This window comes from Prunus dulcis, chromosome 3 (genome assembly GCF_902201215.1).
Source record: "Prunus dulcis chromosome 3, ALMONDv2, whole genome shotgun sequence".
Lineage (NCBI taxonomy): Eukaryota > Viridiplantae > Streptophyta > Magnoliopsida > Rosales > Rosaceae > Prunus > Prunus dulcis.
The window spans coordinates 3,304,784-3,326,601 of record NC_047652.1 but is presented as its reverse complement, the minus strand read 5'-3'; the positions used below and the strand labels follow the sequence as shown (position 1 = coordinate 3,326,601).

Genomic DNA, 21,818 nt, shown 5'->3' with positions numbered 1-21,818 from the left:
AAAAAAAGAAAAAAAAAGAAAGTATATTAACATGTAAATACTTCAAATTTTCAAAATTAAAAAATAAATTTTTTTTTTTTTTTTAAGGAAAGAAAAGCTAGTTCTTTTTAAATATTCAGCTGCTTCGAACAAGTTATTTCTCCCGCCAACTTATGAACTTCTGATAGAACCACCACCATTTCTTGATGACAACGGCTCTGTTTTTCAAAATCTCAACTTCTTCATGCTTCATGCTTCGTCTCAATGTTTCATATCAACCTCTTCGCGTCTCCATCATAACCATTTCCGTTTCCCACCAAAACTTAGCCGTTCTTTCTCTAAACCCGGCCATATTCATCAGACCCAGATCATATCACACCCGTCCTGTACCACCCACAATGAATTTCTTGATTTCTTTGAACACATTCTTCGGCAATGCACTGGACATAAACAGTGCAAACAAGTTCATGCCCAAATTATCACCACCGGCACGTCTCAGTCGGAATTCTTGGCCGCCAAACTTGTGACTGCTTATGCACGCATTGGGCTCATCTTTGATGCCCAGAAAGTTTTTGACACCGGCCCAGTTGAGGGCAGATCAAACTTGCTCTTGTGGAATTCAATTCTTAGAGCTAATGTCTCTCATGGGTTCTATGAACAAGCACTCAAACTGTATGATAAAATGACAAACCTTGGGGTTTTGGGAGATGGGTTTACTTTTCCTTTGGTTATTAGGGCCTGTGCGTTTATGGATAGGCTTAAGTTGTCCAAGAATGTGCATAGTCATGTTTTACAAATGGGTTTTCAGAATCATCTTCATGTTGTCAATGAGTTGATAGGAATGTACGGAAAAGTTGGTCGAATGGATTGTGCCCGCCGGTTGTTTGATAGAATGCGTGTCAGAAGCTATGTTTCGTGGAATACTATGGTCTCCGGTTATGCTTTTAACTATGATTGTGATGGTGCTACTGAGATGTTTAGGAGGATGGAGTTAGAGGGGTTGGAGCCGAACCCTGTGACTTGGACTTCATTATTGTCAAGTCATGCTCGCTGTGGCCGCTGTGAAGAGACCATACAGTTGTTTGGTATGATGAGGGTTAGAGGAGTTGGGACTACTGCTGAGGTGCTTGCTGTGGTGTTATCCGTATGTGCTGATTTGGCTGTGGTTGACAGGGGTAAGATGATTCATGGGTATGTTATAAGGGGTGGTTTCAAAGATTACTTGTTTGTGGAAAATGCTCTAATATGCATGTATGGAAAATGTGGACATGTAGAAGATGCAGACAAATTGTTTTTGGGGATGGAAAGCAAGAACCTTGTCAGTTGGAATGCTTTGATCTCATGTTATGCTGAATCTGGTTTGTGTGATGAGGCTTTCACAATATTTTCCCAGCTGAATGATCATCCATTTATGAGACCTAACATCATAAGTTGGAGTGCTGTTATTGGAGGTTTTTCTTCCAAGGGACGAGGAGAGGAGTCTCTAGAACTCTTTCGGCAGATGCAGAGTATAGGAGTAATGGCCAATTCTGTCACTATATCCAGTGTTTTATCTGTTTGTGCTGAATTAGCACTACTGAATCTTGGTAAGGAAATTCATGGTCATGTGGTTAGGGCTTTGATGCAAGCTAACATGTTGGTTGGGAATGGCTTGGTTAATATGTACACAAAGTGTGGAAGTTTTAAGCAAGGGCATCTAGTATTTGAGAATATTGACATTAAGGACTTGATCTCATGGAACACTATGATTGCTGGGTATGGGATGCATGGGCTTGGTGAGAATGCTCTAAGAATTTTTTACCAGATGCTCGAATCGGGATTCAAGCCAGACAACATAACATTTATTGCTGTTCTTTCTGCTTGTAGTCATGTCGGGCTAGTCACTGAGGGTTGTCGCCTTTTTGACCAGATGATTGGAATTTATGGTATAGAACCCCAGATGGAGCACTATGCATGCATGGTTGATCTTCTTGGCCGTGCTGGGTTATTGCATGAAGGAAGCAACATTGTGAAAAACATGCCAATGGAACCCAACGCCTGTGTTTGGGGTGCCCTTCTCAATTCTTGTAGGATGCACAAAAATACAGATATCGCAGAAGAAACTGCCACCCACATTTTCAACATGAACTCAGAAATTACAGGGAGCTACATGCTGCTGTCCAATATTTATGCTGCTAGCGGGAGATGGGAGGACTCGGCAAAGGTGAGGATCTCAGCAAAGACAAAGGGATTGAAGAAAATCCGGGGCCAGAGTTGGATTGAGGTGAAGAACAAATTCTTTATGTTTTCAGCAGGGAACACTATGCAAGGAGGCTTGGAGTTAATTCATGGTATCCTCAAAGACTTGGCGCTTCAAATGGAGAGTGAGGGCTATATACCCGATAAGAGAATCATTCAACAGAACGTTGACAAATAGCTGAATCTTATGGGTGAGGCATAGTGAGAGAGGCTAGACATAATACATTTAACTCCAGTTTCAATACCAATTTCTTCTCAAAGGTGACAAGCGATTGCTTAGATTATATGTTATTTTTGCTAAGATGGTTAGATGTATTGTCTTTGTAGATAATTCCCATTTTCTTTATAAATGGCAATTAACTCACCCAACTGAGTTACATTAAATATATTCATTTCTTTTGCTTTCAGAGACTTCTGGTGAGCAAAAAATTTTCTTCTCTTAACTTTGGGTTATGAGTACGGAAAGAGGAACATAGTTAGAACCCTAACCCATGGGCTCAGACTCTGAGTCCAATTACACTTGGGTTAGAGTTTCGGCCAGTTTTTTATTTTGGCTTTAATTAATGGAGCGTTCGGTTTTTCATGGACATGGAATGTGCTTTAATTCTTTTGTGTTTCGTACTATTTGGAGGCACACATACATTGCCTTCTTGAATTTGATCCATAACAAATGCAAGAAAATTGGTTTTTCAGTCACGAGAAAGGGGATTCAAACTCAGAACTTCTTTCAACATTGAGAAGAAAAATATCACACCAACAACAACTAGTTGGTAACACAAGAAAAATCTTAAACAACCCAGTCTTGAATACATTAAAAAAAAAAGGTCATTTATTGACTCAATTCATGAATCATAAAGAAGATTAGCTACATATAATTTAAAATCATGTAGGGGCTTCTAACTCAAGCGGTAAAACTTCACCCTTGAATCTAACCCAACTCTCCCTTAATTTAAAAAAGATAAAAGATAAAAGAAACATTATGATGATATAAGTAATTTTGTGTTTGGTACTACAAACCTCTGCTGATGATCACCAATATCCTCAGGCTGGAACCTGACCTCCCCATTTCTCTGATCATCATCACAAGGAATCTCAACAAAGGGCTTCAAATCTTCACAATCATTGGCATTCATACCACCACCATGCTTGATATCCAATGAAGACATAGAATCTTGCATGGCCCACATGTTCATATCTTCATGCAAATGCTGATGTGGGTTATTATTATTGTTATTGCTATTACTATTAGGGCTATTAATATTGTTATTTTGAACAAGCACATAGGGCACTTCTTGTTGCTGTTGTTCTTGTTGCACAGCAGGCAATGCATGAGGATGAGGCTGAACATAATGGTAATGGGCAACTTGGTTGTTGTAAAAACTCAAAGGGTCCATATTAATCAACTGATCACATGAATTCTGATCTCCAACTTCTGGGATTTGAATCTGGTTCTGCTGCTGCTGCTGCTGTGCTTGTGCTTGTGCTCTGCATATGGCTAGCTGGTGAAGAACAATGTCGAGCTCTGCCTTGTTATACTCGATGAGACGCTGCAGCTCCCGAATGATTCTGTAGCACCCGCCAACAGGATCGTTGGCTCGAATATCAGACTGGAAGATGATGGTGCGCATGGCCTCTTCCTTGTCGGATAGATTAAGGTGTTTGATAATTTTTGTGATGTTGCTGACGCCAAACAATTTATGAGCGTTGAGGAACTGGCGTTGGCGATCGTGAGGGAAAAAAGGGGCGAGAATGCAATCAGGAGCGCACTTCCTGCGTTGGTATTTGCAAGCAGCGCAAGCTTGGGCGTTGCCGTTACCTTTTGTTGTAGTAGGTGTTGTTGGTGTTGGGATTTGATGATGAGTATGGTTGCTAATACTACTCATGATAATTTCTTTTTGGGTTGATTTGTTGTTGGTAATCGAATGCGTCTCCGGCGGGGGTGGTAGAGGCGGTTTTTTTTCTTGATGAGGCTTTTTTTTCTGGGGGGTTTCCCTTATTTTCTCAATGGAAATGAAGGGGGAAGTGGGATGAGGGATGGGGAGAGATGAGAGGAAAGGTGGACACATAAGAGAGACAGAGAGGCAGATCTTAACCGATTCAGTTGTGGATTGGTGATATTTTTGGTTAATGATATGTTTAGTGTAGGGTGTTGTAATATTAGATGTTTTCTAATTTGTGGAAACTCAAAAATAGAGTGTCCGAATGATTAATCTTTAACCAAAAAAAGAAAAAAGAAGAGCATGGTGTATCTATTTTTGGGTAAACCAGATAAGCATTGTCCATCCAATTTTGATTCGGTGCAAGAGTGAGACAGAGGAGAGAAGGAAACTGCAATCATGTCCTTTTTGTGCATGCAATCCTCTAATTCAATAATAGAACAGATAAATGTAAAGGCTTACATGTTAAAAACTCGGAATTTAGTTAAAAGTCAAAAATTTAAGAGGAGAAATTTACAACTCCCTTGTTTGGCAACTTAAGGCCGGAATTTATTAAATGACGCACGGAAAAAGTTGTGAAAATTGGAGCATCAAATTCTTGAGTTTAATTTCCACCAAAATAGGCGTCATTTCACAATTTCTATACTATCATTTACAAAATTCGATATATATGAATTCAAACACTGAAATCTCAATTGCTTGAAATTGAAATGATGGAAATCTAAATTCTTCTATATAATTTTCAATTCTTGAAGGAGGGTTTAATGATGATTATCAACAGGGGAAAAGACATTGTCATGATTACAGAATATCCAAGATCCTATTACATGTTTCAGTTTCAGACTCTTCCCAACGGGTAACTAATATAATGCTCTCTTTTTTTAATGATTTTTTTTGGGGTAAACAAATAATAAGGTCCAAGGCTTAGAGTGCCTGCCCTCTCTAATCAGTCGACTCAATCCAGCTGTCCAAGGACCTGTCTTCCTCTAGAATTTCACTAGTCTGTGAATAGCTCAACAGCAACAAGACCTGATTTCAAGATTCAAAATGATGGTGAAAAGCTGTTTAAATCGAGTCTGACGACTTGGGAGATGGAAATAATAAAGACACATTATTCTGTGTTCTGAGAAAATTTGATGTCAAGCATATACTGGTATGTTGAAATGAGCAACAAGTAGAAATTTCGCATTTGAAAACACAAGAAAATAGATATTCCATTGATGGAAAAATTCTGAAACAGCGAGGATACATGTGCTAAGAAAACAAAATTTAAGAGCTCAACTCTTAAGAAGAAGGAAAGGGCATGTGAGAAGGGTGATCTTACAATCTGCAAACAGCTACGGCTCAGACTTGAGGAGGTCTTCAACAGAGTGTCTGTACTTGGTAATCAGGTCCCTGGAGTTCAGTTGAATAACCAAAAACAAAAGCAACATGTCATTTAATTTAATTGAGCAACTGCAGCATTTACTTAGTCTTAATACAAGAAGTATAGTACTACTAATGCGCACACACCTCCTCTGATTCAACAATTGTTCACTTTCTTCCAGCTTTCGCTTCTGTCCCTCAACCGTCTACAAACACACAAGTTCTTAAACATTACACTACAAAACTAATGAAATGTTTCTGGGTATGCTCTGTTACCAAACTACAAACCCAAATCATTGATCATTTAAAACATGCTTAGTCCAAACTGACTGGCAACATAACATGAAGAAGACTGTAACACAAGATGACATTACACATAAAAATTAAAAACTATCACACTAAACAATGTAATGCCCCCATTGATTACTCAACAAACCAACAAAACAAGAATCAAAGTTACTCGATTACCATAGCCTTGGTGCTGATTGATCCGGATATGGAGTTCAACAGCTGCTGGCACTTCTCAAAGTGATTGTTCAAATCACTGATCTGTCAAAACCCATAACCCATTTCAACTGTAAATTCATTAAAAAAAAAAAAAACTTCAAGATAACAACTTTAATGACAAAAGAAAAAAGCCCCAATTAAACAATACCAATGATTCAGATTGCTGATCCCTAGTGCCATTCTCGATGGTGTCAGCTAATTTCTCCACCAACTGCATTATCAAATCAATCACTTCAAAAAATCAGCAACACTTCATATTGATAAGGATATGTGTATGCATGCATTAATGTTTGTAAATGCTAGGGTTTTTTTTTATTTTGGGTACATGGAAGAGATGGAAGTGTGAGGCGAGTGACTGGTGATGCTGCTGCTGCTGCTGTTGTTGTTGTTGCTGCTGCTGCTGCTGTTGCTGTTGCTGTTGCTGTTGTTGAAGAAGAAGGCGCTGTTGTTGCTGTTGAAACTGTTGTTGTTGTTGCTGCTGCTGCTGCTGCTGATGGAGGTACATATGGTCCTGACTCGAGGGTGTAGAGGGGTTACTGTGAGTCGGCACGCTTGGAATCATATTCCAGCTTCCTCCCCCTCCTCCTCCTCCTCCAGAGTACGAATGCTCCATTCTCTCTCCGCAGAACGATTCTCAGAACGTAAAGTTTTGAACTTTGATTTATGCAGCAGAGTTGAAGAAGAAGCCCGATGCTATACGACGTGTCGTACTTTTGTGAGTGATTGGGCCGGGTAAAAATTGGGTGTTTAGCCCAAATCAACGCTATGTCGTCTCGAGCACACAGAGAGAGAGAGAGAGAGAGAGAGAGAGCATTGCCCTGCGAACGATTGCAGACCTCATTTTCTAGTTTCCGAGAGAGGAGGAGTTATTTAAAAGGCGGGCGCCATTTCTCAATCTCTCTCTCTTTCTCTCTTTGTCCCCAAATTCACAAACAATAAAGGTTTCAACTTTGTCGAGGAATCAAAGCTTCTTTCTACGGGTCTGCGGTTCGCTTTCTAACTCTTACATTATGTGATGTTGGTTTTGGGAATTTTGTGATTTCAATGATTTTTGGTGATCGAATTCTATTGTATGATTGAAACTATCATCTGGGTATCTGTGATTTGATTGCTTTATGCAGAAAACACCTAGCTTTGAGGTCACTAATGTAATTGGAGGAGTTTAGAAATTGTTTCAAGGAAAAAGGGTGTCGACCCAATTTCTGTTTCGGGCATATTTAGTGAATTATTTCTTGTTATAAATTCTATTACAACATTTGCTAAGTAAAATGGCCGTCTGCAATATAAGATTTTGCCTGCAGAAGTTGAATGTATGATGCCTTCACTTTTGTTTTTTGATTTTCTATTGATTTCAACGACTTTTTTTTGTTGAGAAGACATCCAAGAGACCTGGAATCTCTCCAAATTTCATAATATGAGACTTTATTCTAGGAAGTCCATGGAATTCTCGAAGAGGTTAGCAGTTGTGGAAGTTTTGATTTGGGGCTTTGTGGCTATGTATAACTTGCAAAAGGTTTAGAGCCTGGCAAAGACCAGTTGCACCTATAGGAGAAGTATTCATAATCAGTAGAATGCCTTTTTTTAGCGGTTGTTAATGGAGAGGAGTTGGTACCAAATTTGATTTGAAATGAGTTCATTTATCAGCTTGAGTATTAGTACATTCTCTAGGGATGTAGGTTGCTGTTTTTCAAATTAAAACTAGTTCATATATTGAAAGGATTACTTGGTTTAAAAAAAATTATAAGCATTTTAAAACATGTGAGAGAAAAAAAGAACAGCGGAGATATCTTTATTCTGGATTGCAGCAACAAACTAGGCATCACTGCCTCAGAACCATTTGAAACATGTCCCCTTCAGATTTTGTTGTTGTTTAATCCTTGATAGCTACCAAATTGCTAATGTTGTAACATTATTATCCAATGTATGTGTTTTGGCTTTCACTTATCGTTCTTTGGTGTGTAATGCACAACATTTCGAGTTTGATAGAGTGGGAAATTGCAGGTTGAATAAGATATGGCAGTGAAGCCAACAGTTGCCTTCAGAGCTATACTTGTGGGAGGAATAGCTGCATTTGCCAAAGTAGCTGGTGTAATGAAGGCTGCAGGTGGTGCCAAGGTGGGTGCAGCTGCAGCTATGGCGACTGCAGCAGCAACAGCAGCTATTGGATCAAGAGAATCAAAGGATTCGAAATGAATTAATAATAGATGTAATCTGTAATTTCTGTAGAATAGTGTTGGATGCCCCAATGTGTCTTGGGAGCAAATTTGCTGCATTTAAGTTGCAATTTTGAACATAAGACGATTTTGAAGCACTTGAAATAAAAAGATTTTTTTTTTTTTTTTCCTGTCCCTATTATTTGAGGATACACAAAACCATGGCATGAAAACACACAAAGCTTAGTGGAATTTGAAGCCTTAGCAGGGGTACAATGCAGGTAAATGAAGGAGTACAACTTGGGAGATTAGCTTTTTGGCACTTACAGGCCGAAGCTGTAATACAGACGGATATCAGGGAGATATATAGAGCGGACATGTTTAACTACCTGAGCATGTTTCAGAAATTGGACAACTTAAAGTAAATAATTGCTTATCGAAAGGGCATTAGGGAAGAGAAGTTTGTGTGCAACTTTCTTACTTAGTAGATAAATATGCAGAATACAAGGAGATGGAGAATTTCACTAATGAATATAATAGTCTCTGCATCTTTCTTTTCTTGTCTTGCCTATAGAACATGAAACCTTGTACACTTTGTATTTCTTAACTGTTATAAACAAACAAGATGGAAGAATTCTCGGAAGGATTGGCGTTTCAAAGTGGAGATCAACAGTCCAAGTCCCCTTTCAATGTTTTTAAGCAAGACCTAGATCATCTCATATTAATGGAGTAGTAGAGCTAAAGTTGATGCACATTCAATTTCCTTGGACCACAAGTAAAGTCTGGCTGATCAACCAACTGTACCACAAGCTCCGGGTTTGGAGATTCTAACTCAAATATGACCTGTGCAATGGAAAAAACAAGTGGAAGTTCAAGCCAAAGCAAGCACTGAAAAAGAATATGAGAAACAACATGTTTAAACATCTTTCCCTGAATTATATCGATTTGGAAGCAGAACATTAAAACACAAGGCTTAGATACAATAATTTATTTGCTTTAAAAGTTTAGCCTTTTTCAAAGAAGACAATCACTGGAATGAAGATATAAGCTAGCTTAAGATTCAATTATGATTATATGTATATATAGATTTAATAATTTTTCATCTGACCTTAAAATAAAATTTAAAGAAAAATAACAAAAGAAGATAACTCTTCTATTTTTTTTATTTTTTATAATGGGGTCAGAACAAAAGAAGATAACTCAGTCCAATGTAAATGAGAAATAAAAATAGCTTTTGGCATCTCATACCACAACATTCTTCCCATTCTGAAGGACGGGAGCTGGAACGTAGAGGTTGCATTGTGGTCCCTTTAACTGCAAAATGCACCATGTTTCAAATGTTGGAGTAAAAGAACTCATGTTCTAATATCAAAACACACAGGAAAGTTATGAACAAGGGAAATAGAAACATGATTATACCGGCCAAAATCTTCCTATATTGAAATTGTTAATAGTTACAATTCCTTTACCCCACCCGCTCAATGATATGAATGTATCTTTGATTATGTCTTCTTTGCTAATATAAAAATATCCAGCATAGAATGCCGGTTCTTTCGAAGCATTCCCTGAAAAGAAAGCCAATGTCAGTAATCGTCAATTTATCTTGATTACGATTGACCTGATTAATTCTGCATGTTTGCAACATGGTATAGGAAAGAACATAGAGACATGTATTTGAGAGCATACCAGACTTCAGTTTTAACCTTTTGTGGGCTGACATAGTAATGACTCCAGAATTTGCAGCCCGAATTATGGGATTGATTTTGGGGGATTCGTTCAGGTTGATTATGGGCACCAAATACATTTTCCATTTACGGAGAATTCTCCCATCTAGAGAAACAGGAGATAGAATACCCTGAACAAGAGAGTAAGAAAGACCAGTCAAATACCATTGTCATCCATTATGCTAGGACGCACTTTGTTTTTCAGATGTTAAGAGATAAACTGACATAAGTACAATTCTTGACTTCAGTTAGGTGGCATAGAAAATAATTACCTGAACAGTGATTATGCCACATGTATGTCTTACAAAGTTTAATAGCTTAATAATTATGTCTTACATGTATTGGTTTTTTGGTGTTTCTGCTTCCTTCTTCTGTTCATTAGTTCTTAGTTTTTGTGTGTCTGTCCTGTTTGTTTGGTTGGGTTTGGCTCCCCTTTGGGCCTTTGCCAGTTGGCTTTTATGATATATTTGTTGACCAAAAAAAAAAAAACTAGTGTAACTTACAACCAGACCTATGAATCATTGCTCATTTTTTGGAAGTTCAAACTACCGCTGAAAATATATCATATACGTCGAACAAGGATAACAGAGTGATTCGAATCCATATATTTGTAATCAAAAGCATACAGAACAAACTTTGATCATTAAGAATTGAATGACATTGGCAAATAACCTTATGCTTCATAATCATATCAAGAAATAGAGAAAAAAAAAAGTTCCATACTTACAACTGACTTACCTTCCTGTCAAAGATATATGGTCCATAGTTAAGACGACCCATATTTTCAACCTATAAGAACAACAGATATCAAATTTGGGGGAAGAAATCCTCAGTTAATTCGGATGTTAAGAAATGAAAGTAAGATTATGAAGGGAAAAAGTAGAGAAGACATTTGAGTACCAACACAAGTAAGCTGATGTTGGAGAGACATTTAGTATTAGGAAGGGTTAGAGGTTGATTTGACCATCTTTCAAGCGTGCCAACATATGTTGGCTTTCCATGACCATCTTCGGAAGGGCACGATATAAAAACTTGAGCTCTGTCATGCACCTGCAACATGAAATAAAATTTCAAATCCTTTTAGACCACTAAAATATTGTTAGCTATTTTATATACACTGAACATACATAGATAAATGTGTGGCTTGGACTCTAAACAAATGAGAGGCAATACTATGAGAGTAAATAAATATCTAACAGTAATAAACAGTAAATTAACGTAAACAGTAAGGCTGCACCTTTGGTATAGATACAATGCTTTCACCACCATTGTCTTTTGCAGTATACTCGGTTACGTATAACAGAAATCCAAACATCTGAAAGTTGGAAGCATTCATCTAATTACATCACTTGATCACCATGAACAACTGTAAAAAATCTATGAACACATATTCTTACACACCTGGCCAGTTGACTCCATTGATATTGGGTTGTCAGATTTAACCACGTCAAAATAACGTATCAATTCAAACAAATTCCCTGTTTTAGTTACATGAATAGATCCGTATGCTTTCTTCTCATTATCGGATGGAACTGCAGGGAGAGATACTGAACTGTATTGCTCTACAACCCTTCTAAGTGCTGAAAGAAGTACACCATTAATGATAAACCATGTTGTTGCAAATTTGCAAACCATATAGCATGAGGATTTTATTCCAGTACAAAAGAATATACAGTGTGAAGTGATACCTTTGAATTTTGCGTTGTTTACATCCCCAGATTCCCTAATCGGTGCATCCTGGGAAAACAGGCGTATCAATTCTGTGTTTATAGTTTGTAGTGGCATGAACTAATACCAAGTTACAGCAAAGAAGAAAAATATTCCTCACATAATCATAGGAAGTGAGGTCAGGCTTGTAATCGGACTCATCCGAACCAGTATTTGCTCCATTATAAAATCCAAAGTTTGTTCCCCCATGTGCCATCTGGAAATTTGAAATTTAAGATTAAAGAGCTTTACCATGAAGCTTTATTTGAAAGCAGGAAAAGTATTGACTTTTAGGACATACATAAAGTACTGCAGAACCATTTCTTTCCAAAATATTTTTCAAGGCAGCTGCTGTAAAATCTGCACTAGTCTGCGCATTCTTCTCCCCCCAGTGTGTAAGCCAACCTGTGTAAAACTCTCTGAAGCAAGCATTTTAACTGCCGCCAACAAAATTAATTAATAATGACCAACAAGATACTTACGAAGAAAGTGGGGGTGATTTCCCTGGGGCATTGAACTCCTTTTGCAACTCAAATATAGGCCAAGGGTTGTCACCAGTAGTGAAGTCAACAGCTGCAAATGAGAAAAAGAGATTAGGTCATAAGCAGAACACATAATACACTCATAAGAGCTTATACATTGCTTCAAGAGCAATATTCTTGATAAATTTAATAGGCCTTTTCCTTTCTGATGAGTGATATACAAGGAAAAATTTCCAGTAGACTGCCCCCATCTGTAAAATTTACCTTTCAACAACTCAGAGAAAGAATTTCTCCCTGAGGCCTAGAAAAGACATGTTGCACTAAGGTAGCATCTAAAATTAAGTATCGGAAAGCCAAAAGGAAACAATTACAATGGATAAAAACTCTGTTAAGTGCATAGATCGCTCACGTGGACAGTATAAAATGTTTTAGTGAACACATGGTAGTGAATAAACTAACAGACAAATAATCAAGATATATATCAAGGTGTTTAATGGGTAATAGTAAGTGAATAACTAAAGAAATGGTTAGTAACAGTAGAGAGAAAGAAGTTTTAAGAATTAATGTTCATAATTTATAACTTAAGTATAGGTTGAGGTTGAACTTTACCTGAAAATACAGCATCTCCACGAATTGTGCCTTTTTCAAGTGTTTCCCTAAAACCTCCATCTGTAGTATACCTAAAAACCATTACAATGAAACTTGAAAATTATAAGAAAGTGCTACGCCAAAAGTCCATTTGCTCAAAGTATGTATTGGAAAACTTTTCTTTCATATATAATAGTTGGAGCTCTAATTAGTTGAACTAACCACCCTGAATGAATCATGATTGTTCCGTAGTGCACACATCAAAATAACACTAAAACACATTATGAACATAAGGCTGAAAGACTAACAAAATAACTTCATCCCCAAGGTGCTTTCTAGCCAATGAGACCAGGTGATGAAGATAAGCTTTGTCGTCCCCATATGAACCAAATTCATTTTCAATCTGTCGGAAAAATGGTGCTTTACTGTAATTTTTCAACAATACTATCTCAAAAATAAGAGATTCAAGCTTTTCAAAATTAACTTGACAATTTTGAACAATAAATAAAACACCTCAAAGATGATATGAAGATTTATATGCACGTTGATTGCTAGAATAAATGGACTCCACCAGATGCAGAATTCCGCTACTACATGTCTATGAATTTCTATAACTTTTTAGGAATTAGGAAATATCTGCAACTCCTGAGTGAGAGTACACAACTTTAAAGAGAAAATCCATGAAGACTTTCTTAAGTATCCATTTTTCTAAACTGAAAAACCATCAGTCCCTCCCCCCTGTGTAATATAAGTGGAACATTTAATAGGTTTTGCCATTGGTACATGTTATGAAGAGTTTTTTTATTTTTTATAATGAAGTTGGATCATTGTGCCACACTTTAAAATTTATTTGAACTTAAAATTCAGAATAATTTTTTCAGACTTAGTATTGGAGGGCCCTGGCCATAATGTTGTAACAGTTGTACAAAATTGGACATATTAAATTGAGTTCCAACCCTTCAACAAGAGCTTCCATTCAGTTATGAGACTATGAAACTTTATTCTTGGCATTATACGTTTAAAATAAATAAATAAATCTTTCTGTTAAGTATCATAAAGAAAGGCAAAGCGGAAAATTAAAAATTCACACACCTGAACCATTATAATAGGACCTCCACTGCCATAAAGAAGGGGAGCTACCTTCGGAAGTAGGCTTCCCCACCATCTTTCAACCTTCAACAGTTCACAGCCATATCAAAATATTGAAGAGAACAAATACATTGTTAGTCCGAGAGCATAACTTTATGGGTCACAAAATTGACCATCATTAAGAATGACCAGAGACATTTGTACCAAAACAAGTGATCAGAAACATAATTTACAAAGATTATTTGGATAAGTAATCAGTATATATTGAAAAATGCCAAGGTGGGACAACTTGGTACAGAAACAAAGAAAAAAAGGAAATTAAGATAAAATCATAAAAATGATAGAAAATCTAGTAACAGGCACAGAGTGGCAGAAGTGTGAGGCATCCATGAATACAACATCTACTATGGTTGTCCATTCCTTTAAAATATCTAGAATTTCTTTCTATCTGTTAGAATAATAGAACAATAGTTGGCCCGCATCCTAACAGTTAAAGTTTCAAGGAACAGTGTGAGACAAAAAGACTATTAACATATTTTTATGGTCAAATCCCTACAACTACAACCTCCCAATTAGTGTTGAATTCCAATGTGTTGAGCTCTCTAGTGGTGGAGAGCCTACAAGTGAGGGGAGCCTTAAAATTTAAAAAACAATAGTTGTCAACAACACTCACATCCTATCCAATGCTGCCAAATTTGCTTCCCACAATTTTTTCATCAATCAACACCATTTTTTTAGTTGTTTATTTATTTATTTTGGTAAGTAGCAATTAAGACCCTTTTCTACTTGAACATCCAATTGACATCACCAAATTCAAAATATGATATCTAATAACCCAAAGTTAGATTCAGTATTAGATTCAGTAGACCGATTTAGGATACATCCTAAATAATACAAAGAAGAGAATGCATAAGGAAAACATACCAATTGAAGGAAAGCAGGATCTGATGATCTTAGTCTGGGAGCTGGATTGATGGCAAGCAACCAAGGAGGGAAACCCCCCAAATCCCACTCTGCAATATACACATATTCACATCAGTTATCGGAAAATATTTTTCATACATTTAATCCAAGCAGTAGAACAATTAGACCTTTACATTAAAAGACCGATTGAAGGGTCCAATTTAGCTTCAATATAAAACACACTTTGGAAACAAGACACATTTAGAGGAAAATAGGGGGAGGAGGCATGTATATAGTTAACCTAAAGGAACACAGCAAACTAACAAAGCGCCTTAACAGTTGACACAGAGATCCTAGATACAGCAGTCACAACTGACCTGCACATATATATGGTCCAGCTCGAAGCATAACCAGAATACCAAGCCTCTGGGAGAGTTTGAGAAATGATACTAAATCTGCAATACCCTCAAAATCCAAAGTACCAGCTCTTGGTTCATGTAGGTTCCAGGGAACATAAGTTTGAATAGTATTTAATCCCAATGCCTTTGCTCTCAACAGCCTATCTTCCCAGTACTGCATTGATAAATGTAACACGCTACATCACCACAATACAAGAAAGCCTTCACTGTAACATAAATATTTGCAAACATCCATGCATCTTCACTGTATATAAATATTTGAGGTAACATCCATGGAATATGATGCTCCGGATTAGGTTCATCAATAAATTTCTAAAGTTGTCTTGGAGTCATGGATAGTGGCTCAGTCTCTTAATTTTTCACTTTTTACTTCATTCAAGTGTAAAAAGTGGTCATTTTAAGGAGGGCGACTACAGACAGACTTTGAATATGATTTTCTATTATGATGATATGGAGTTGAGCTTTTTCATTTCCAAGCTAGCAGGGACATATTTAAGAATAATATGCAGGCAGCTTATTATATTAGTAATTCAACACTACGTACTCAGAAGGACCAATGAAAGAAACATACCTCAGGAAGAACCCGGAAATAATGCAAGTCACCCCCAATAATCTGGAAAGGCTGACCATCTTTCCAGAACTTATCGTCTGAAATTTCAAACTTTCGGGCATAACCGTGATTCTGAAAAACGATCAAACAAAACTCTTATTCCACTAGATGAACATATCACAGAATTCTTTTTGGAAAATAAGGGTCACGAGTCACGACTCACTACAAATGAGTATAGTTTAAATTTGGCTCCAACTTGATAATCAATTTGCAAAACACATAGCTGAAACATAAGTCAGAAAGTAAAACCTTAAACTCAAATCAGGCAAACATTTGCTTGCAGTGTAAGTTGGTTCAAATGCACTTCCGTTTCTTGACCCATGGATATAATAACCAAAAGCTTGTTTATTTTTTTTTAAATTTTTTTTCTTAAACGTACTATTAACCAAGTAGAATGTCATCTGCTACATATAGGGCTGAGATCACATGACCCAAAAGTCAAACACTTGACGGAACCAGATAACGACCAAAGCAGAACAATGCTGTTCTATACAGTTCGTTCAATTTTTAGCTCAGACAAATTATTTGAAACAAATCAAACTGACCCAGAATTTAATTCGACTCAATTTCCAATTTCCATGAAAATACCAGAAAGAAAAAGACTTACTTTTTTGGTGGCAGGAAGGAGCTGCTGTTGATGGTGATGGAGAGAGTGGGAAGACAGAGAAGGTAAAAGAGCGAAGACGGGAACAAAGATACCGAAGGATATGAGAGAAAGAAAGATGATGAAAAACAAGGTGAGTGTTGTGCTTCTCTTCCTCACCATTGTTGACCATTTGGAGCTTGACACTAAGCTATGGTATTGGTTCTTATACTTATTCATTCCCTTACAGGGAGGGGACCACTGGGTCTCCGTTTCACTCAACGGCCGGGCCAAGTTAAGTGTCTCTCTTTTTTCTAACTTACAAAATAATCTTGACCATGTTGTAAAGTCAAGGATGGATCCCAAAATAGTAGAGCCCATTACCTAATTGATTGAAGAGAAATGATGAAGCTTGTTTGTCATCATCGCTTGAGAGCCAACCACATATCCACGGGAGGCAATAACACTACCAGATTTTGTTGCCTATAAAATAAGACTTCATCCTCACTTGTAATAGACAGGGAAAACATTCAATAAAATATTAGGCTTCTATGCCTTCTCTCCATCTCAATTCTCTCCATAATCTATTTAGTTTACAACAGACCAAATCTTTTTTTACACCTGCAAAACAATCCATTTTTGACCCTTGACTGCTAAATAGTTCTCATCAATTTTGCCAGTGAAGAAAAAACAAAGACTTGTTATAAAATGAACTTAAATATGTGCGAATATTAAGCTGCACGTAAAGTAGATGAGACACAGCATTTAACAAGGTTCTGCTATGCCTACGTCCTCGGAAAGCAGCAGCAGTGACTTTTCCACTATATAAAATAATAGGGCTACAACTTTAGTGTTTATAATATGTGTGGTTCACTGAATTTTCTCTCTTAGAGAATTTCTCTATGCTCTCTTTCCTCTCTACTCACTCACCCTCTTTCTTCCTTCTCTTCCTCTTCTCTGCCTGACTCTCATTCTTTTCTCATCTGGAGGTGTCTGTGCAGGCAGGATAATGCCTTATTTATAGGTAGATTTGGGGAGGTAGCCAACCCACGTGAATGTGCACTAAGGGAAATTTGCAGACAAACTTTACCCAAAGTCTCCAAATGAATAGTTAGTGGGCTCCACACAAAAACCTTTACAACACTCCCCCTTGGAGACCACAAATGATATGTTGGTTGCATCATTAAAGACTTGTTTGGAGGAAAAACCCAGTGAGGTAGAAACCTGATGGAAGGAAGAAGATTACAATAATCAGTGCAGCATACTTCTATATGCTCCCCCTGATGAATATCTCCTCCTGATATCTTCATGATTATCTTTTGGAGCGAAAATGTTTCTGAGTGAGTGGAGGATGTAGCCATTAACAATTCTCGTAGTTGAGTAAGTAAATATATTTCCAGTGGGCTATCTCTATGTAAATCATAGAAATTTTCAGAGTTCGCGTTTCCAACAAAACCTGGGCTATTTGTAAGTTCACTTGAAAAGAATATGTCTGTACATGGTGTTGTGCGGATATAGCATCAAACATGCCTCACACCATCCCAAAATGATGGTGATGGAGTTGAGCTCTATTTGGAAAATACGATGTCCGGTCCAATATACTTTCGAAAAATCCCTAAAGTGCCCAATGGATAATCCTCATAAAAATGCTTCAATACTTTCTTAGTATAAGCAAGAATCTCATTGGCATAATGCTCGATCTTTAAGTCGAGACAAATATTTCTTGAACTCTTCAGGAGTTTCAATATGTTGCAAACATATTATAATCAATGTACTCACTGAGGCAATTTATGCACATTAGATTGAGTACAGATTTTGTGCTTCAGGCACATGTCCTTCAGGGACTTGCTTCATGCAATTTCAATCCTTTCAAGGATTTTGTTTAAAGGGATTAAACTTTATGACACATTATATAGCTTTAACCCTGCTATTTATACATCTTTAGGGAATCGCTTCTGGCGATATGCTCCGTGCATTTAATAACCCTTAAAGATAACATGTTGGTCTCCGTAAATGTGCAATAAGGGGGCACAATTGAATCTGTAAATATGGAGAAAACCCAACATTCCTTGTTTCTGCCAGAAACATTGTGTCATACAAAGTAGGTATATTCCCTTTTATTCCGAACACCCAAGTATAACTTTCAGTATTAACATCTTTTGGGGTTCGTACTGTGGGTTTGTTCTTTCACGTTCATTCTCATCTATAATGGAATTGCCTCATTCCATTTTGGCCAATGATATTGTCGACATTTAATAATTGAACGTGGTTCCAATCAACACAGCCCATTGATGATTTGAGTAGCTACTCCAAAATCAAAATTTGTCATTCATCAATTCATGATCCCACCATTCTCATGTGCATGCGCATGCATCAATTATAAGCATTTCTTTGCTTTTGGGTACCCAAGCCACTTCATGGGGCTTTTATTATGTGAGAATGTGGATTATAACCTCCAATGGAGCGTTATTTTATAGTAGGGCATGGATAATCTCCATTTAGGGAGTTGGAACATTTAGAACCCATATATCTGTCATGCTGCAGGCATGCCACAAATTAATACATACATGTCAATTAATTTCTGGGACTTTAACCCATACAATTTGCTACGCATTAGGCGTGCACAATATCAATATTGACATGTCAAAGGATTGTCCTTTTCGGGACTTCAATCCACATCATTTGCTACGCAACAGGCGTGCATCATATTGATCACTGCTATACCCATATTCTGTTCTTATGGGACTTTAATCTGTGCAGTGTATTATCAATGTATCCAACTTGCAATTTGTAAAATTTGCGTTAATAATTCATGGATACATACAAGCCATTCTTTTGGAACGGACTTATCTCCCCATTTGGTTACCTTTCAAGATAAAATATCAAATAAGTATATAAGCATAAAATAACACAAGTATTGCTTACATCCTTAGGTGGGAGAAACTTTTCTCAAGTATCATTCAAGCTCATATCGGCCCAGTAAATATAATGTAGCGCTTGATGATCTAGTTATATCCTGCAAGAGCAAAAATCACAATTCTTTTGCCTCTGTCAAAACAAATAACCCTCAGAGTTAGGATCACTTCATGGATTCTTTCTTCGGATGTTCATTCTAAAGAAATAAAATCCCTTATGAACAGAGAGTTATAAAAAGAAAGAAAAAATACAAAAATTGTGATATTGATTGCAAGGTAAGGTAAGCAATCAAGGAAGGAAGCTGGTGGGAGCAAACAACAAGCTCTCATTTCTCCTAGTCTAGAAGGACCTCAGGAGATTAGAGCATAAGGTCGCCTTCACAGTTCCCTGATGTAGCGAAAACGTGATCAGGGATAGTCTCGCTTTCTGAATGGATGATCAGAGATAGTCTTGCTTCTCGGGCATATTGAGTGCTTACTGATAAGAAAAACAAGTAGATATCGCATCACTAGGTATGGAGAAAACTGGATGTCTTCTGCAAAGAAAATTTTGTTAGTAACACATTTATACACAAATACAAGGAATAGGTAGAACCGGTGAATTTCAAATTAACCATAGGAAAATTGCGAGATTCTCGGGGTGCTTTTGAAAAAATAGCTCCGTGAAATCCGCAAAGCAAGATCAGCTTTGACGAAAATAATACTTGAAAACGCCGAAAGTGCCGACAAACATTAATGGAGGCCGCGTGAAGTTTTGGAATCTGGAAAAGAAAAAGAGAATATGGGGATCCGAGAAGATATTGGGATCCCGGAAAAGTTGCCACATTTCCGTCTATAGATATTGCTTATACAAAACTTGATTGGAGCAACTGCGTTTCAACTCAACTTCCTTCATTTTCTGAAACTTTAGTTTTTCTAAGACTTTCTTCGAAACCTTCTTAAAATGGCTTCCTCTTCTTCCTGCCCAAATTATTTCAATTTAAATGATGCTCCCACAACAACCAATGACGCCAAAGTTTGGCGTCCATCCTTTGTATCCCAAAATCGTCATCTCACAGTTAATGATTCTGTGATGATGAATGATGCTACTGCTGTCATAGTAGCTAGGAATTTCATTACTCCAATGGATGAAATACTTTTAACAGGGAAGTCTGAGGAAGAGGCTATTGATGACTCAATGGCTTCTAGCATTCAGAGTGCTGCTTCTGTTTCTAACATGGCTGATCGTTTGCATGCCAGAGCAAACGAGGTTCAGAAGCTAACAACTGAAAATTCGTCTCTTCAAAGAATGCTTCATGAGTCTCAACAGGAGGTTGAGAAACTTAAAGGAAAGAATAATGCCTTGTTGAAACTGGTGAGTTCGTACTCCGTTGATACACTGAGAAGGCTAGACATGCTGCAGGTCTCCAATGAAAGAATTTTGGGAGACCATGAGAGGCTCATGGCTAAGCTTAAGAGGCGCCGTCCTCTTCCTTCAGAGGCTTCCAGAACATAATGTAATTTTATAGATTTTACAGGGCCTGCACCTTCATTGCAGGTGGAAAAATCTATCTGTTATATGCTCCTTTCCTGTTATAATAATTGCGCACATTCTTAAACTTGCACCTGTGGTTTTTACGTCTTTTCAAAATGACGGTTTGGAACCTTGTGCCTTATAGGTTCAAATAACCACATCGACTCTCCCAAATTTCATATTTCAATGCATGGTAGCCCCGAACTTTTGGCCTGGGCTAAACACAAACTCAGAATTTATTCACCCTTTTCAAATGGACATGAAATATGAATTGAGTAAAAGTCACGATAATATCGCAATATAGTAGTGAAGAGCATTAACTACTATATACCCACAACTTCAAGTTCAGGATCTCTCATATATTTGGATCCATGGGCTTCCGGCCCAGATATAACAAAATATGTGGGGAGCCTCAATTCATCATTTGAGGTTTATACTGATATTATCCATTTCACGGTGTATTCTTAACAACCGGAATTCACAAAATATATTTCTTCCTTGAGGTGTCGATTATAACATAATCGAACTTTATTAAATTCATCATTCTCTTATGCCAAAGAAATATGTGGTGTACCACAATTTGCAATAATACCTCAAGGGTTGTCCATTTAACTGTTGGAACTTTAGGTTCTCAACACTGTTAGATTTTGAACTTCAGGCCAAAATCACATATTCTCATGGTATGGACATTCAATCCCCTTAGATTTTGAACTTCGGGCCAAAATCACATATTCTCATGGTATGGACATTTTTACAATTTTTTGTACATATTTCGGGACTTCAAGTCCTTACATAATTGTCCATATTTTGAGAAACTTAGGCATCTCATTTAATTGCTCATCCATGAGTTTAAGGAACTGCAGGTTCCCTTTTGTATATAGTGACGGTTTACCCAAAATGGTTAATATTTATGTATCCGTCACTATTCATATATCCGGTACTATTCATCAAGTCATGAATACGTATCTATTCATGTGTACAGTACATCTGCCAGTACAGTTATCATCCATGTGTACGGCACTATGAACCAATACGGTACTGTTACATCATTAAGGAACTCTAGGTCCTTATTTACATGTCAGGGATCAAGGACCCTCAAGTCCAAT

At 37.2% G+C, this 21,818-nt stretch overlaps 4 protein-coding genes and 1 long non-coding RNA gene across 11 annotated transcripts; 2 read left to right on the top strand and 3 right to left on the bottom strand.

Moving 5' to 3' along the window:
* Positions 1-132: 132 nt before the first annotated feature.
* LOC117622945 (putative pentatricopeptide repeat-containing protein At1g17630) lies at positions 133-2,538 on the top strand. Its single transcript, XM_034353763.1, has one exon. The coding sequence runs from the start codon at positions 224-226 to the stop codon at positions 2,393-2,395; it is 2,172 nt and encodes a 723-aa protein (XP_034209654.1). The 5' UTR covers positions 133-223; the 3' UTR covers positions 2,396-2,538.
* Positions 2,539-3,062: 524 nt separating this feature from the next.
* Positions 3,063-4,253, bottom strand: LOC117622348 (LOB domain-containing protein 22-like). Its single transcript, XM_034352998.1, has one exon. The coding sequence runs from the start codon at positions 4,098-4,100 to the stop codon at positions 3,195-3,197; it is 906 nt and encodes a 301-aa protein (XP_034208889.1). The 5' UTR covers positions 4,101-4,253; the 3' UTR covers positions 3,063-3,194.
* Positions 4,254-4,865: 612 nt separating this feature from the next.
* LOC117622350 (mediator of RNA polymerase II transcription subunit 9) lies at positions 4,866-6,760 on the bottom strand. Of its 3 annotated transcripts, none has more exons than XM_034352999.1 (6): positions 6,352-6,757; positions 6,175-6,237; positions 5,988-6,068; positions 5,667-5,725; positions 5,479-5,549; positions 4,866-5,183 (listed from the first exon to the last, which is right to left on the bottom strand). In XM_034352999.1, exons 1-5 carry the CDS (start codon positions 6,637-6,639, stop codon positions 5,492-5,494), a joined length of 549 nt encoding a protein of 182 aa, XP_034208890.1. In that variant the 5' UTR covers positions 6,640-6,757; the 3' UTR covers positions 4,866-5,183; positions 5,479-5,491. The 3 variants fall into 3 exon arrangements, 2 of the variants coding, with proteins under 2 accessions (XP_034208890.1, XP_034208891.1); XR_004584970.1 differs by having other exon boundaries at positions 4,887-5,183; positions 5,650-5,725; positions 6,352-6,760; XM_034353000.1 differs by lacking the exon at positions 4,866-5,183 and having other exon boundaries at positions 5,343-5,549; positions 5,650-5,725; positions 6,352-6,760.
* Positions 6,761-6,821: 61 nt separating this feature from the next.
* Positions 6,822-8,364, top strand: LOC117622351. The gene is made up of 2 exons (XR_004584971.1): positions 6,822-7,013; positions 8,028-8,364. It is a non-coding gene; the product is annotated as an uncharacterized LOC117622351 (long non-coding RNA).
* A 265-nt stretch (positions 8,365-8,629) lies between these two features.
* LOC117621524 (beta-galactosidase 17) lies at positions 8,630-16,698 on the bottom strand. 5 transcript variants are annotated; one of them, XM_034352059.1, is made up of 19 exons: positions 16,305-16,698; positions 15,663-15,773; positions 15,050-15,267; positions 14,694-14,782; positions 13,773-13,853; positions 12,989-13,083; positions 12,702-12,772; positions 12,093-12,183; positions 11,912-12,029; positions 11,732-11,827; positions 11,592-11,640; positions 11,305-11,483; positions 11,141-11,218; positions 10,804-10,953; positions 10,642-10,692; positions 9,866-10,034; positions 9,599-9,744; positions 9,428-9,493; positions 8,630-9,022 (listed from the first exon to the last, which is right to left on the bottom strand). In XM_034352059.1, exons 1-19 carry the CDS (start codon positions 16,475-16,477, stop codon positions 8,918-8,920), a joined length of 2,136 nt encoding a protein of 711 aa, XP_034207950.1. In that variant the 5' UTR covers positions 16,478-16,698; the 3' UTR covers positions 8,630-8,917. The 5 variants fall into 5 exon arrangements, 4 of the variants coding, with proteins under 4 accessions (XP_034207950.1, XP_034207948.1, XP_034207951.1 ...); XM_034352057.1 differs by having other exon boundaries at positions 15,050-15,245; positions 16,309-16,537; XM_034352060.1 differs by having other exon boundaries at positions 16,309-16,416.
* Positions 16,699-21,818: the final 5,120 nt, after the last annotated feature.